We start from the raw sequence: 17,312 nt of genomic DNA, 5'->3' as shown, positions 1-17,312 counted from the left end.
CTCAGCCTCCTCTCGTGGTCCCCAACATTACAGATCCCAGTCTTCAGCCAATTCAAATCACTCCACGTGATAGTAAGAAACAGTTGGAGGTCTGGATACCACAAAGGCTGTGGGCCCTGACAACATTGCGGCAATAGTATTGAATAGTGCTCCAGATCTTGCCGCTCCCCTAACCAAGCTATTCCAGTACAGTTACAACACTGGTATCTACCTGGCAATGTGGAAAATTGCTCTAAGTATGCCAAGTATGTCCTGTACACACACAGCACGACAAATCCACCCCGGCCAATTACCACCCCATCAGTCTACGCTCAATCATCAAAGTGACGGAAGGTATCATCAACAGTGCTATCAAGCAGCACCTGCTCAGAAATAAGCTGCTCAGTGACGCCCAGTTTGGGTTCTGCCAGGGCCACTCAGCTGGTGACCTCATTACAGCCTTGGTTCAAACACGGACAAAAGAACTGAATTCCAGAGGTGAGGTGAGAGTGATTAGCCCTTGACATCAAGGCTGCATTCAACTGGGTGTGGCATCAAGGAGTCCTAGCAAAACTGGAATCAATGGGTATCAGGGGGCAAACTCTCCGTTGGTTGGAGTCATACCTGACACATAGGAAGATGGTTGTAGTTGTTGGATGTCAATTATCTCAGCTCCAGGACATCACTGCAGGAGTTCTACAGGGTAGTGTCCTAGGACCAACCATCTTCAGCTGCTTCATCAGTGACCTTCCCTGTATCATAAGGTCAGAAGTGGGGATGTTCACCGATGATTGCACAATGTGTAGCACCATTCGAGACTCCTCAGATACTGAAGTAGTCCATGTTCAGATGCGACAAGATCTGGACAATATCCAGGCTTGGGCTGACAAGTCGCAAGTGACATTCGTGCCACACAAATGCCAGGCTACGACCATCACCAATAAGAGACAATCTAACCACCATTCCCTGACATTCAATGTTGTTACTATCGCTGAATCCCCCACTATCAAGATCCTGGGTGTTATCATTGACCAGAGACTCAACTGGACTCACTGCATAAACACAGTGGCAGCAAGAGCAGGCCAGAAACTAGGAATACTGCGGTGTGTAACTCACCTCCTGACTCCTCAAAGCCTGTCCATCATCTACAAGGCACAAGTCAGGAGTGTGATGGCATACTCCCCACTTGCCTGGATGAGTGCAGCCCCAACAACACTTGAAGCTTGATGCCATCCAGGAGAAAGCAGCCTGCTTGACTGGCAAGCATTCACTCACTCCTCCACTGACACTCTGTTGCAGCAGTGTGTACTATCTACAAGATACACTGCAGAAATTCACCAAAGATCCTCAGACATCGCCTTCCAAGCCCACAACCACTTCTATCTGGAAGGACAAGGGCAGCAGACATATGGGAACATCACCACCTCCAAGTTCCCCTCCAAGTCACTCACCATCCTGACTTGGAAATATATCACCGTTCCTTCACTCGCTGGGTCAGAACCCTAGAGTTCCCTCCCTAATAGCATTGTAGGTCAACCTACAGCAGCGGTTCAAGAAGGCAGCTCATCACCACCTTCTCAAGGATATCTCGGGATGCGATGGGCAAGAAATGTTGGCCAGCCAGCAATGCCCATATCCCACAAATGCAAATGAAAAAAAATCTCATGGGCCACTGAATTTTGCTTTCAACGATTCATCAAGCAAAGGCAACAGTTCATCTCCACTTGAAACATTCCAGTTGTTGAATGCTTCTCTGCTGATTCTTTTCATCTTCACTTATGAAGCTTTGGAATGCTCTTTTGCTACTCTGTATGCTCCCAAGAGTCTTCCTAGGAACATGGACATGTAATGCGACATTGATTCATCTTTTTGGTTCAAGCATTTTTCTCTAATCAAATTTAATGGATCACTAATCTCATGCCCAAAAATGAATTCAAATGAACTAAGCCAGTAGATTCATTTGTGGAATTGCTGGTAACAAATCTAAGCCTTTGTCCCAATCATGTGGGAATTTGTGAAAGTATGCCTTAATTGTGATTGAGAGTCTGATGTTTACGGATGACATGCAGTTAATTTCAACTGGAATTTCAACTGTTATTCCAAACTGGAAGTCAACTCCTGGAGAACTTTAGACATAAAGTCAGAACCTTGATCAGACTGTCTCTCATTTGCTTCTACATAATGACTTCAAAAAAAAGTTAAATTTTCTACTACTACCTGTGCTGTCATGATCCTTAAAGGAATAGCTTCTGAGTTGGTTTGTCATATCCACAGTTGTAAGGATATGCTAATGGTAAGATTCTTGGTAGTGTGGATGAGCAGAAAGATCTCGGTGCCCATGTGCATAGATCACTGAAAGTTGCCACCCAGGTTGATAGCGTTGTTAAGAAGGCGTACGGTATGTTAGGTTTTATTGGTAGAGGGATTGAGTTTCGGAGCCATGAGGTCATGTTGCAGCTGTACAAAACTCTGGTGCGGCCGCACTTGGAGTATTGCGTACAGTTCTGGTCGCTGCATTATAGGAAGGATGTGGAAGCATTGGAAAGGGTGCAGAGGAGATTTACCAGGATGTTGCCTGGTATGGAGGGAAGGTCTTATGAGGAAAGGCTGAGGGTTTTGAGGCTGTTTTCGTTAGAGAGAAGAAGGTTAAGAGGTGACTTGATAGAGACATACAAGATGATCAGAGGATTCGATAGGGTGGACAGTGGGAGCCTTTTTCCTCGGATGGTGATGGCTAGCACGAGGGGACATAGCTTTAAATTGAGGGGTGATAGATATAGGACAGATGTCAGAGGTAGGTTCTTTACTCAGAGTAGTAAGGGCGTGGAATGCACTGCCTGCAAAAGTAGTAGACTCGCCAACTTTAAGGGCATTTAAATGGTCATTGGATAAACATATGGATGATAATGGGATAGTTTAAGTTAGATGGGCTTCAGATTGGTTTCACAGGTCGGCGCAACATCGAGGGCCGAAGGGCCTGTACTGCGCTGTAATGTTCGATGTTCTATGCTGATGACCTGCTTTCGTTTTCAGTAATGGTCCTACACATTCTACTAACACTTGACTGGTTATCAATGGTGCTGGTGTGATTACATGTCAAAGCTTTCCTGCTACCTGTCATGTATGTCCCGTCGCTCATCCACCTAACCTACTCATCCCTGGTCACTGGGCAGTTTAACTGGGCAATATGCCTCACCTGAATATTTTTGGACTGTGGGAAGATACCGGAGAATCTGGAGGAAATCCATTCCTTCACTTCCGTCATCTATTGTCAACAATTGTGGTCCCAGCACTGATTCCTGTAGCACTCCACTATTTGTAAGTTGCCATCCTGAAAATGTGGCCCACCCCAACCCAATTCTTTGTCGTCTTTTAGTTAGCCAAGTCTCTCCATGCTGATATACTACTCCCACCCCTATGAGCTCTTAGCTTATGAGGTAGTCTTTTGTTTAGCACCTTATCAAACCCTTTTTGGAAATACAAATATGTTGTGTCTACTAGTTCCCCTTTATTAACCTACTTGTAATCTTCTCAAAAAATTGAAATAGGTATGTTGGACATGATCTCCCATCCGTGAAGCCATTGTGACTCTCCTTGACTATCTTGTGTGTTTCTAAATGCCATGCTATTATTTTTTTTATAATGGAGTCAAATGTTTACCCAGTGACTGGTTTCAGCTAACTGGCCTATAGTTACTTGTGTTTATTTGTCTGCTTCACTTCTTAGAGAAAGGTGTTACACTGGCAGTTCTGAAATCCTCTGGGACTTTTCCAGAATCTGTGAATTCTTGTATGCTTACCCATGCATCCACTATTTCTGTAACTACTTTTTTTTTATATATAGCTTAAGAAGCAGTCCAGCAGGTCCAGAGGAGGTATCCGCCTTTAACCCCTTTAGTTCCTTAGTACTTCATCACTAGTAATAGTTATTGTATTTATTTTCACTCCGTCTTTTGCCCCTTGGTTATTTAGTATTTTTGGTATGCAGTAAATGTAAGAACTATGAGCAGAAGTAAGCACTTCAGCCCTTCTGTCCTGCTCTGCCATTTGATGTGAAAATGGCTGATCGTCTCAGTCTGAACTGCACTTTCCTGCCCACACTCCATAACCCTAAAATTCATTACTTATTAAACATTTGTCTGCTGCTAAATTTACTCAAAGTCACAGCACTCACCACACTCTGGGATTGTGAATTCCACAGATTCACAACTTTGAGAGAAGTAATTTCTCCTCACTCTCTCTCTTCTCAAACCTTTCACTGCTTATCCTAAAGCTATCTTAAACCTCTTGTTCTAGATTGCCCCACATGAGGAAACATTCTTTCTGTGTCTACTTTGTCAATCCTTTAGCATCTTGTATATCTCGATTAGCTCACCTCTCATTCTTCTAAACTCCTATAGGCCTAAACTGCTCAAACTGTCTTCATAAGACAAAGCTCTCATCTCTGGAATCAATCCAGTGAACCTACCTCTGAATTGCCTCCAGTGCAACTATATACTTCCTCAAGTAAGGAGACCAAAATTCTATGCAAAACTCCAGGTGTGACCTCTGTAATGCCTTGTACAGTTGCAGCAACACTTCCCTATTTTCATACGCTATTCCTTTTGTAATAAATGCCAAAATTACATTTGCCTTTCCTTCAGCCTGCTGTACCTGCATACTAGTTTTCTGTGATTCATGAGGACAGTCAGGTTCCTCTGCACTAAAGTACCCTGAAGTTTCTCTCCATGTGGATAATGTTCCTTTAAGGTTTTTGTCCGGTCCGTTATGGTGAGTTATGTCAGACAGTATAAAATTCCAAGCGGAATAGAACAACATCGCTTCATCGGAGGCCTCACTGATGATGTTACTGAGCATGGTGACGAAATGTCTGAACGAAAACGAGCCAGTTCGGTAAGCAGGTCAACGTAATAAGTTGCCTTTCTATTCCTGCAACCGAAATCTTGCACTTATCAACATTCAACTTCGTCAGCCAAATTTTGGCCCATTCACAAAACCTTTCTTTTAATTTGCAGTTTTTCTCATTGCAATTTCCTCATTGCAACTTACTTCCCCACTTATTTCAGGGTCATCTGCAATTTGTATATGGTAATTTCAATCCCTACATCCAAGATATTAGTATGGAAGATTGATGCAAAGTGTTTATTCAACATCTCTGCCATTTCCTGGTTCCTTATTATTACTGTTTTGCCCAGCCTCATTCTGTAAGGAGCTTATGTTAATTTTACATGGACAAAAACAAAGTTGCTGGAAAAGCTCAGCAGGTCTGGCAGCATCTGTGAAGAAAAAGACAGAGTTAACGTTTTGGGTCCGGTGACCCTCCAGAAGGGTTTTCTGAGGAAGAGTCACCGAACCAAAAATGTTAACTCTGTTTTTGCCTTCACAGACGCTGCCAGACCTGCTGAGCTTTTCTAGCATATGAGATAACAAGGTGTAGAGCTGGATGAACACAGCAGGCCAAGGAGCAGGAACGCTGACGTTTTGGGCCCAGACCCTCCTTCAGAAATGGGGGAGGGGAAGGGGGTTCTGAAATAAACAGGGAGAGAGGGGGAGGCGGATAGAAGATGGATAGAGGAGAAGATAGGTGGAGAGGAGACAGACCGGTCAAAGAGGCGGGGATGGAGCCAGTAAAGGTGAGTGTAGGTGGGGAAGTAGGGAGGGGATAGGTTAGTCCAGGGAGGACGGACAAGTCAAGGGGGCAGGATGAGGTTAGTAGGTAGGAGATGGGGGTGGGGCTTGAGGTGGGAGGAGGGGATACGTGGGAGGAAGGACAGGTTAGGGAGGTGGGGACGAGCTGGGCTGATTTTGGGATGCGTTCGGGGAGCGGAGATTTTGAAGCTTGTGAAGTCCACATTGATACCATTGAGCTGCAGGGTTCCCAAGCGGAATATGAGTTGCTGTTCCTGCAACCTTCGGGTAGCATCGTTGTGGCACTGCAGGAGGCCCAGGATGGAGATGTCGTCTGAGGAATGGGAGGGGGAGTTGAAATGGTTCGCGACTGGGAGGTGCAGTTGTTTAGTGCCAACCGAGCATAGGTGTTCTGCAAAGCGGTCTCCAAGCCTCCGCTTGGTTTCCCTGATGTAGAGGAGGCCACAACGGGAGCAGCGGATGCAGTATACCATATTAGCAGATGTGCAGATGAACATCTGCTTGATGTGGAATGGGGTGAGGGGGGAGGTGTAGGGGCAGGTGTAGCACTTCCTGCGGTTGCAGGGAAAAGTGCCGGGTGAGGTGGGGCTGGAGGGGAGTGTGGAGTGGACAAGGGAGTCCCGGAGAGAGTGGTTCCTCCGGAAGGCAGATGTCTTTGGTGGAGGGATCGGATTGCAGATGGCGGAAGTGTCGGAGGATGATGCGTTGGATCCGGAGGTTGGTGGGGTGGTATGTGAGGACGAGGGGGATTCTGTTTTGGTTGTTATTGCGGGGAAGGGGGTGTGAGGGATGAGTTGCAGGAAATGTGGGAGACACGGTCGAGGGCGTTCTCGACCACTGATGGGGGGGGATGTTGTGGTCCTTGAAAAACAAGGACATCTGAGATGTACGGGAGTGGAATGCCTCACCCTGGGAGCAGATGCAGCGGAGACGAAGGAATGGCATCCCCGCCCCCGACCAGCCCAGCTCGTTCCTTTTTCCCTAACCTGTCCTTCCTCCCACCTATCCCCTCCTCCCACCTCCTACCTACTAACCTCATCCCGCCCCCTTGACCTGTCCGTCCTCCCTGGACTGACCTATCCCCTCCCCACCTCCCCACCTACACTTACCTTTACTGGCTCCATCTCTGCCTCTTTGACCGGTCTGTCTCCTCTCCACCTATCTACTCCTCTATCCATCTTCTGTCCGCCTCCCCCTCCCTCTCCCTATTTATTTCAGAACCCCCTTCCCCTCCCCCATTTCTGAAGAAGGGTCTAGGCCCGAAACGTCAGCCTTCCTGCTCCTCTGATGCTGCTTGGCCTGCAGTGTTTATCCAGCTCTACACCTTGTTATCTCAGATTCTCCAGCATCTGCAGTTCCTACTATCTGTCAGCTTTTCTAGCAACTTTGTTTTTGTTCCTGATTTACAGTCGCCACAGTTCTTTTGGTTTTTATGTTCATTTTAGTCTTTCTATTCCATTTTTAGAAAGTTTGAGCTTGTGCTGCCTATTTTGATATTACTTGCTAACTCGGTTTATTTAATTTTTTTTTTGGTCTTTTGTTTTTGGTTTTAACAGTTCCAAATTCTGTTACCACTGATCTTTGCCACACGGTATATTTTTTCTTTGAATTTGATAGTAGTAACGTCCTTGGTTGATCATGGCCCATTTATCCCCTTCTTTAACAAGCTATATCTTTGTTATGAGCTATGAACTATTTTCTTAAATATCTTTCATTGTTTATCAACTGCTTTTTCTGCTGAAACCACTTGCCCAGTCCACTACAGCCAAATCTGCTCTTCTCCCTGTGTAATTACCCTTGATTAACAGTTGCTTTTGACCCAAGTTTCTTCTCTTCACTGAATGCTAAATTGTGTCATGTTATGGTCCTAGGGGATATTTTTTGTTTTTATTCATTCACCCATCGGCGGCGTCCGCATTTGTTGCCCATCCCTAAACGCCCAAAAAAGTTGACAGTCAACCACCTCCTGATATGGTCCGGAGTCAAATGTAGACCAGACCAGGTAAGGATGGCCACTTCCTTCCCTAAAGGATATAGAGTCATAGAAATGTACAGCACAGAAACAGACCCTTTGGTCCAAATCGTCCATTCTGACCAGATATCCCCAGTCAATCTAATCCCAGCTACCAGCACCTGGCCCACATCCCTCCAAACCCCTCCCACTTATATACCCATCCAGATGCCTTTCAAATGTTGCAACTGCACCAGCCTCCTCCACTTCCTTTGGCAGCCCACCCCACAGACACACTACCCCTTTGCAATGAGCCAGATGGGTTTTTTCCAACAGTCATGGCCATCATTAGACTCCTAATTCCACATTTTTTAAAAATTGAATTCAAATCCCACCATCTGCCTTGGCGGGATTGGAACATTACCTGGGTCTCTGGATGAACAGTCCAGTGATATCAGCTCTCTGTTACTCTGAGATCATCTATCGAACTTGTCTCATTACACATTGCATGATCCAAAATAGCCTCATCCCTGGTTGGATCTACAATAACTTGTTCTAAGAAATTGCCCTGAATACACTCAAGTGTTCTTCTTTGTGGCTATGTCTGCCTGTTTGGTTTTCCCCAATCTATAAATGGAGATTAAAGTCACTGAAGATTGATGAACTGCTTTTGTTTTTACTTCATTATCCACTGATTTATTCTCTGCCCTCTCAAACAGTTACTGTTAAAGGAGCCCAAAGGCTACTCCCCACCAGTATCTTTTTCCCCTTATTTCTTCCTCACCCATGTGAATTCTACATCTTCCCATTCAATATCATTGCTTGCTATCAAACTTATTCCATCTTGTGCTAACAAATCTACCCCACCACCCTGTTCTTCCTGCCCGTCCTTTCAAAAAGTCACATATCCTTGAATATGTAGTTCTCAGTTTTGATCATGCTATAAACATGCGTATAACAGTTATAAGAACATAATCATTAACTCTTATTTGTGCCATTCATTCGTTTTGTAAAAAATCACTAAATCTGTCTTTGTATAATTTTTGCCACCCCCACTTGACCCTGTTGCTGTTTTTCTATGTTTATACATTCCGTCCATTCCTGTTCAGTCTTGCCCTAATGCTACCATATTTTGCTCTGCAAGCCTACATTTTCCCTTTCCCAAGCTCTCCCTATGCCTTCTAATTCATTTAAAGTTTTCTCAACAACCTTAGTTATTCAATTCACCCAGGCACTGGTCCCAGAACATACCAAGTAAAACCACCATGCCAGAACAGCTCCCACCTACCCCAATACTGCTCCATAAACTGAACCCCATTCCTACTGCACAAAAGTTTGAGCTACACATTTAAGGGAATGACTTGATTTACTCATTAGCTCATGGCGAAGGTAGAAATCCTGAGATTATTAGCTTGGAGGTTTCCTTTTTAAATTTGGCTCCGAACTGCTCAAAATCTCTCGGAAAAACTCCTCCTTTTTAATTTTATCAAAGTCAATATGGGCAGAGATAATTGGATCCCTCCCCTCCCACTGCAGGTCCTTCACCAGCTCCGAGCGGCTTAACCTTCTAAGAGGCAGGTAGCACAACTCTGGTACTCTTGCTCACAGCTGCAGAGAATAGGATTTGTTCCCCTAGTTACGTTGTCTGTCACCAATGCTACGTTCCTGTTTCTTCTCATCACTTAAATGTTTCAACTGAAATCTAGCCTGTTTCCGAAGTCTAATAATATATCCTTCCTCTGTCTAACTAAATTTTCTTGGCAGATTTGTGAAGCATCCTTAAACCCCAGAACCTCCTTAGCAATGTTAAGAGCTATTTCCCAACTGTTGATTGAACCAACCACAAGTAACTGAAATTAAACAGATTTTACATTTCTCACCTCAGCTGTATTTTACAGATCTAGGACCCAAATCCCCAAGTCTGTTTAAATCTGCTGGACCTTTCGTACTGCAGATCTGTCCAAATCCATTCAGATCCTGTGTACAATCCTGCCAGGTTTTGGACTCAAGCCCCCATCTGTTATGGAAAGTGTGGTTAAATGAAATGAACTCCTAGCAGTCACTTTATAAGTAACAAGTAACAATTTATTTATCTAACTTTTAACAGTAAACTAATTAACCGAACTACCAACAAACCAAACAATTCCCCCTTGCCTACTAACTATTCCCAAAGAAACAAAAATTCTAATGGTATGCGGTTCCAGTAAATACAAGTCCCACTTTTATAATGCAAGTAATAAAATAAATTAAAACTTAGTCTCTTCAAAATTACAGCCAGGATAAGTCGTCTTGAATGCTCTGCACCCCCTCTACTGATCCTCAGTTAGGAGTGCCTTTGTTCATCGAATTCTTGTGTCAGGCATATTAGCTAAGAGTGCCGCTGTACCTTAAGTTTAGATGATGGTTTTCTGAGAGCTTAGAGAATTCTGCGAGAGCCAGTGAGAGCTATTTTTTTGGCAGATAACAGTTGACTCTCATGATTTTCAAATGTTGTCATCTCTTATTCCCTTGATTACCTATTATTTTCTTACAGTAGGGTTGGTCCTAGGTTTCAAAACCATCAGGTTTAAATTTAATTGTGTTTTATATCTAGGGCCTCATTTAAATTAATTGGCTAAATTCAAAAACCTGTTGCCTTGGTAAAAATGCTGCTTTGCCTGCTAACAGTATAGCCTTTTGATACATCTGCTGCTGTCTGCAGACATTGTTTTAAATCTCCAAGCCTAGAAAAACACATCATATTTTAAAGGGACCACACACTCTTTCCCCCTATCGTTTTACAAACATCAAATACTCTTCCAAACTTCATAACAATGGAGGAACTTGAATTGAATAAAAATCTGGAATTGAGGGTCTAAGCATGACTATGAAACCATTGATTGTCAGAAAAACTCATCTAGTTCACTCATGTCCTTTAGGGAAGGAAAACTGTTATCCTTACTTGGTCTGACCTACAAGTGACTCCAGACCCACAGCAATGTGATTAACTCCCAGAAGTTAGGGACGGATAATAAATACTGGCCTAGCTAGAGAAGGCCTCGTCCCGTGAGTGAAATTAAATGAAGTCAGTGGTGGAGGGAGTGAATATTTGTGGATGTGGTGCGAGACTAATGGACTTCGTTGTCTTGGATGGCATCAAGCTTCTTTAACTGCACTCATTTAGGCAAGTGGAAAGTTTCCTGTAACACTCCTGATTTGTGCCTTTTAGGTAGACCTTGGGAGTGAGGAAATGAGATACTCATTGAAGAATTCGTAGCCTCTGACCTGTTCGTGTACCCACAATATTCATATGGCTGGACTAGTTCAATGTCTGGTCGATGGTAATCCCATATGATTTTGAGAATTGGATTCAGTGGTGGTAGTGCCTTTGAATGTCAAGTGGTGATCACTTAAACTTCATTGAGTTGTTGTACATCCATCATATAAAGTGAAAGTGATAAACATGAAGTGATCAGTGAGTGTCAATTGTCTCATAATTAACTCTCAATTGTCTTTTCACATTTGTTGATTCTGTCTTTATCTGGAAATTCCAATGATTGCAACAAATTAAATTGAATTTATTTGTACTCGGGAGCATTTTGCTGTTTGGTTTAATTACTTTTCAGGAAATTATGGAGCTAATCAGAAAATTTCATGCTATCAACTGGAGGATCACTAATGTCCTTTAGGGAAGGAAACTGCCATCCTTACCTGGCCTGGCCTACATGTGACTCCAGACCCACAGCAATGTGGTTGACTCTTAACTGCCGTCTGGGCAATCGGGGATGGGCAATAAATGTTGCCTAGCCAGTGACGCCCTCATCCTGTTAATGAATAAAGGAAAAAAAAGGATATGTGCCCACTGCTCGGATTATATTTTTTATAAAACCAATAAATTTACTATATGTTAAACATTCTATTGATCACAGGTCCTGAACAGTTCACAGCATTGGCTGTGCAGATTATACTTCATTGTACAAACTATTTATAAACAATGTACAGGTATAAAATTAGAGCTTTAGAAATATGTTGAATCTTAAGCAAAAATATTTTGAAATGCTTTTATGCTCAGTTTTTCATGAACTGTTTTGTATCAGGTCTCCTTGCCATGCTGCAATGCCCATCTCTACGTGTATTAATGTTCCAGTGGCTTCTGAAGAACAGACAAGCAGATATTGGGATGAGCTCAGTCAAGTTGGCCTTCCTGATGATATTGATGTCCAGGCCTTATTTGAGCCTTCAGGTATTATAGGGTTGATGTAGTCTTAACAAATTGTTCTTTGAAAGTAGTTATCTATTTCATTATTAAAGGTTATAATTGACTCTGATTCAAAAACCAATTGTGACATACTCCATTTTATACCTTCTTTGTGTTTTTTTAATGACTTCCCATTGACCTTTCAGTGCTAATACTTCCAGTCCCAGCTCTTCAGTTATTGACCAATCAGTGGAGTTAATCTTACACTGTTTGTTCTAAATCTTCTAAAATTAATAAATCTTGATCTGTTGAAACCATAAGAAATAGGAACACGAGCAGGTCATTTGGCTCCTCAAGCCAACTGCTCCATGTCTGTTCCAACATTCCTCACGTCTATTTTCCTGTCCTTTCTCTAAAATAAAACCAGGAGCTGCTGATGCTGGAAATCTGAGACATACAAAAACAGAAATTGGTGAAGAAATTCGGCAGGTCTGGTAGCATCTGTAAAGAGAAAACAGTTAACCGTTCCAAGTCAGTGGCACTTGGCTCCCCTAAATGTGCACAAGAAGTCTGCCCTCTCAATTCTGTGTGGCAAGGAGTTCTAAAGAACATCAAATCTCTAAGAAAGGAAATTCCTCCTTGTCTCTGTCATAAATTGGCATCCCTTTATATTATGTCCTACAATGAGGGGAGTCATCCTCTCAGCTTTTACCCTATCAAGCCCCATAAAAATCCTATATGTTTCAACGAGATCACCTCTCATTTTAACTCCGGTGAATAAAGTCTTAACGTAGAGTCATAGCCCTAGAGGTCAACAGCATGGAAGCAGGACCTTCAGTCCAACTTGCCTATGCAGCCCAATTTTCACAAAGAAAAAGGTGACAGCTTAGAGGTAACATCACTGGACTGTTGGCGGCGGCACCGTGGCTCAGTGGCTGGTACTGCTGCCTCACAGCACCAAGGGCCTGGGTTCGATTCCACCCTTGAGCCACTGTCTGTGTGGAGTTTGCACATTCTCCCCGTGTCTGCGTGGGTTTCCTCTGGGTGCTCCGGTTTCCTCCCACAGTCCAAAGATGTGCAGGCTAGGTGGATTGGCCATGCTAAGTTGTCCATAGTGTTCAGGGATGTGTCGATTTAGGTGGGTTCTCGGGCGATGGGTCTGGGTGGGATGATCTGAGGGTCAGGTGTGGACTTGTTGGGGCCAAGCGCCTGTTTCCACGCTGTAGGGATTCTAAGAAGTTATATTAATTAAATTTAGTCCCATTTGTCTGTGTTTGGTCCATTTCCCTCAATACCTATCCCATCCATGTACCTGTCTAAATTTTTTTTAAGAATCCCTACTGTTTGGAAGCAGGCCATTCGACCCATTGAGTTCACACCGACCCTTCGTAGAGCATCCCACCTAGACCCACCCCAACCCTATCCCTGTAACCCTACATTTCCAATGACAAACGCATCTAGCCAGCACATCCCTGGACACTATGGGCAACTGAGCATGGCCAATCCACCTAACCTGCACTTCTTTGGATTGTGGGAGGAAACCAGAGTACTGAGAGGAAACCCACACAGACACAGGGAGAATGTGCAAACTCCACGCAGACAGTCGCCCAAGGCTGGAATCGAACCCAGATCCCTGGCAGCAGTACTAACCACTGAGCCACCGTGCCACCCTGTTTCTTAAGTAACAAAATTGTGCTCTCTTCCACCACCACTTTTGGTAGCCTGTTCCAGACATTCACCACCCTCTGTGTGGAAAAATTGCCCCTCTGGACCCTTTTGTATGCCTCCCCTCTCACCTTAAACCTAGGCCCTCTAATTTTAGACTCCCTTCCCATGAGGAAAAACTGTTGACGATCTATCTTATCTATGCCTCATGAGTTTATAGACCTCTATAAGATCAGCCCTCAGGCTCCAGAGGAAAAGTCCCAGACTATCCAACCTCTCCTTATAACTCAAACCTTCCAGTCCAGGTAGCATCCTAGTAAATCTTTTGTGCACACTTCCTAGTTTAATAATATCCTTTTCCATAGTAGGGCAGCCAGTACTCTAAATGTGGCTGTATCAACATCTTGGGACATCTTGTTTCAACCGTACAAGATCTATACTCACTGGCAGCATCTGTGGAGGAGAAAACAGAGTTAACATTTCGGGTCCGGTGACCCTTCGTTGGAACAGACCCTTCCTGCTGAGCTTTTCCGGCAACTTTGTTTTTGTTCCTGATTTACAGCATCTGCAGTTCTTTTGGTTTTTACCTGTACTCACTGCTCTGATTGATGATGCCGAAAGCTGCCTTCGCCATCCTGTCCACCTGTGACTCTGCTTTCAAGGAGCTGTCAACCTGTACCCCTAGAATATCTTTGTTCTGTAACACTCCCCAGCGCCTGCCATTGATTGTGTAAGTCCTGTCCTGGTTTGACCCACCAAACACCTTACGCAAAACCTTGCGTATATCTAAATTAAACTCCATCTGCCATTGCTCAGCCCACTGGCCCAGTTGATCAAGATCTCGCTGCATTCCCAGATAAACTTCTTCACTGTCCACGATACCACCAATCTTGTTGTCGTCCACAGACTTACTAACCATACCTCCTAAATTCTTATCCAAATCATTTATGTAAATAACGAATAACAGTGGATCCAGTGACCCTGTGACACACCGCTGGTCACAGGGTCTCCAGTCTGAAAAGCCTCTCCCACTGCCCTCTCTTTTATCGTGAAGCCAATTTTGTATCCAATTGGCTAGCTCTCCCTGGATCCTGAGAGATTCAACCTTTATCAACAACCTACCATGTGGTACCTTGTCAAAGGCCTTGCTAAAGTCCATGTAGATGTCTACCCCTTTGCCCTCATCTACTTTCTTGGTTGCCACTTGAAAAAACTCAATAAAATTCGTGAGATATGATTTTCCACGCAGACTAACTCAACTGAGTTCTTGCCCCTCCAAATGCCTGTAGATCCTGTCTCTCAATCCCCTCTAGCAACTTGCCCACCACAGACGTTAGCCTCATTGGTCTATAGTTCCCAGGCTTTTCCCGACCATCTTTCTTAAATAATGGCACAACATTAGCCACCCTTCAATCTTCAGGCACTTAACCACAGCTCTCGATGATACAAGTATCTCCGCCAGGAGCCCCACAATTTCCTCCCGAGCCTCCCACCAAGTCTTGGGATACACTTCATCAGGTCATGTGAATTCAGCTGTCTTATCTAGGCTGTTTAACCATTGCTGAAATGGCAATCCCGCCATACCAGGAGTCATCCCAGTCAACCTGATCTGAGCTGCCTCCAATGAAATTATATCTTTCCTTAAGTGAACAAGAACTCCTCACAGTACTCGAGTTGTGGTCTCACTAGCACCTTGTGCAGTTGCAGTAAGACTTTCCTGCATTTATGCTCTAGCTCTCAAGGACAAACATTCCATTAGCCTTCCTGATTACCTGCTGCGTCTGTGTGCTAGCTTTCTGTTTTGCATGCAAGTATCTCTAAGCCTCTGTGTTTCAGCTTTCTGTAGTTTTTCCTCCATTTAAATAATACTGTTCTTATGCTCGCCCTACCAAAATGAACAACTTCACGTTTCCCCACACAATACGCCATTTGCTACCTTTTTGTCCACTTAACCTATCAATATCTCGCTGTAAGATGTTAACATCCCTTGCGCAACTTGTTTTTCCATTTTTTTTAATGTTGTCTGCAAATCTGACTACAGTACATTGGCTTCTTTCCTCCAAGTCATTAATATATATTGTAAGCAGTTGTGGTCCCTGTGGAGCCCCACTGTTTACACTTGGCTAACCTGAAAAGAACCCCTTTCTCCACTCACTGTTCCCTGCCCATTAGCTAATTCTTTGTCCATGCCAGTGTGCTACATTCAGCATCATGGGTTCTTGCCTTATAGTTTCACCTTTTGTAAGGTACCTCATTAAATGCCTCTTAGTAGTCCAAAAAAAAAAATCTGGAATTAAGAATCTACTGAACACCATGAAATCATTGTCACTTGTCAGAAAAATCCATCTGGTTCGCTAATGTCTTTCGGGGAAGGAAATCTGCCATCCTCACAGACCCACAGCAATGTGGTTGATTTTGAAATGGCCTAGCAAGCCATTCAGTTGTACCAATCACTACAAAGTCTCGAAGAAATGAAACCGGACTGATCGCCTGGCATCAACCTCGGTACTGGAAAAGACAATGGCAGAAATAGCTCTGTCGACTCTGCAAAGTCCTCCTGACTAAATCTTGGGGCTCATGCCAAAATTGGGAGAGCAGTCTCTTAGACTCGTCAAGCAATAGCCTGACATAGTCATATTCACGGAATCATACCTTACAGACAATGTCCCCGGCATCACTATTACCATCCCTGGATATGTCCTGTCTCACCGGCAGGACAGACCCAGCAGAAATGGTGGTACAGAATCCGGTGGGAGTTGCCCCTGGGAGTCCTCAACATTGACTCCAGACCCCATGAAGTCTCATGGCTTCAAGTGAAACATGGGCAAGGAAATGTCCTCCTGATCACCAAATACCATGCTTCCTCAGCTGATGAATCGGCACTCCTCCATGTTGAATAACACTTAGAGGAAGCACCGAGGATGGCAAGAGCACAAAATGTACTCTGGGTGGGGGATTTCATTTTCCACCAGTAAGAGTGGCGTGGTAGCAGTATTACTCATTGAGCTGGTTGGGTCTTAAAGGATGTAGCTGCTTGACTGGGTCTGCGGTAGGTGTTGAGGAAACCAACAAGAGGGAAAAACATACTTGACCTCATCCTTACCAGTCTGCCAGCTGTAGATGCATCTGTCCATAACAGTATTGGTAAGAGCGACCACTGCACAGCCCTTGTGGAGACGTTGTCCTACTTTCACATTGACAATAACCTCCATCGTGTTTTGTGGCACTATCACTGTGCTTAATGGGACAGTCTTCGCACAGATATAGCAACTCAAGACTGGGCATCCGTGAGGCATTGTGGGCCATCAGCAGCAGTAGAACTGTTCTCCAGCACAATCTTTAACTCCTGGTCCAGCATATACCCCGCTCAAAAATCATCATCAAGCCAGGGGACCAACGCTGGTTCAATGGCGAGTGCGGGGGGCATGCCAGGAGCAACAGCAGGCATACCTGAAGATGAAGTGTCAACCTGGTGAAGCCACCAAACAGGACTACTTGCACGCCAAACAACATAAGCACCCAGTGATAGACAGAGCTAAGCAATCCCACAACCAATGGATCGGATCTAAGCTCTGCAGTCCTGCCACTGCTAATTGTGAATGGTGTTGGACGATTAAATAACTCACTGGAGGAGGAGGTTCCACAAATATCCCCATCCTCTTTGAGGGAAGAGCACAGCACGTCAGTGCAAAAGACAAGGCTGTAGCATTTGCAGTAATCTTCAACCGGAAGTGCCGAGTGGATGATCCATCTCTGCCTCCTCCAGTGGTCCCCAGCATTATAGATCCCAGTCTTCAGCTAATTCGATACCACTCCATAGTATAAAGAAACGGTTGGAGGCACTGGATACTGCAAAGGCTACGGGCCCTGACAACATTCTGGCAATAGTATT

The 17,312-nt window shown here is 44.2% G+C and overlaps 1 protein-coding gene across 3 annotated transcripts in view; it reads left to right on the top strand.

The window, feature by feature from the left end:
- Positions 1-17,312, top strand: part of LOC109936458 (histone-lysine N-methyltransferase 2C-like) — a 304,428-nt gene that overhangs the window by 254,881 nt on the left and 32,235 nt on the right. For all 3 annotated transcript variants that reach the window (XM_048606795.1, XM_048606794.1, XM_048606796.1), the window contains exon 6: positions 11,655-11,800. In XM_048606795.1, coding sequence (XP_048462752.1) covers positions 11,655-11,800 — 146 coding nt within the window. The remainder of the gene's footprint in view (positions 1-11,654; positions 11,801-17,312) is intronic.

This window comes from Rhincodon typus, chromosome 2 (genome assembly GCF_021869965.1).
Source record: "Rhincodon typus isolate 14 chromosome 2, sRhiTyp1.1, whole genome shotgun sequence".
Classification (NCBI taxonomy): domain Eukaryota; kingdom Metazoa; phylum Chordata; class Chondrichthyes; order Orectolobiformes; family Rhincodontidae; genus Rhincodon; species Rhincodon typus.
Note: the sequence above shows the minus strand (reverse complement) of the source record. Positions and strands in the feature narration are given on the sequence as shown.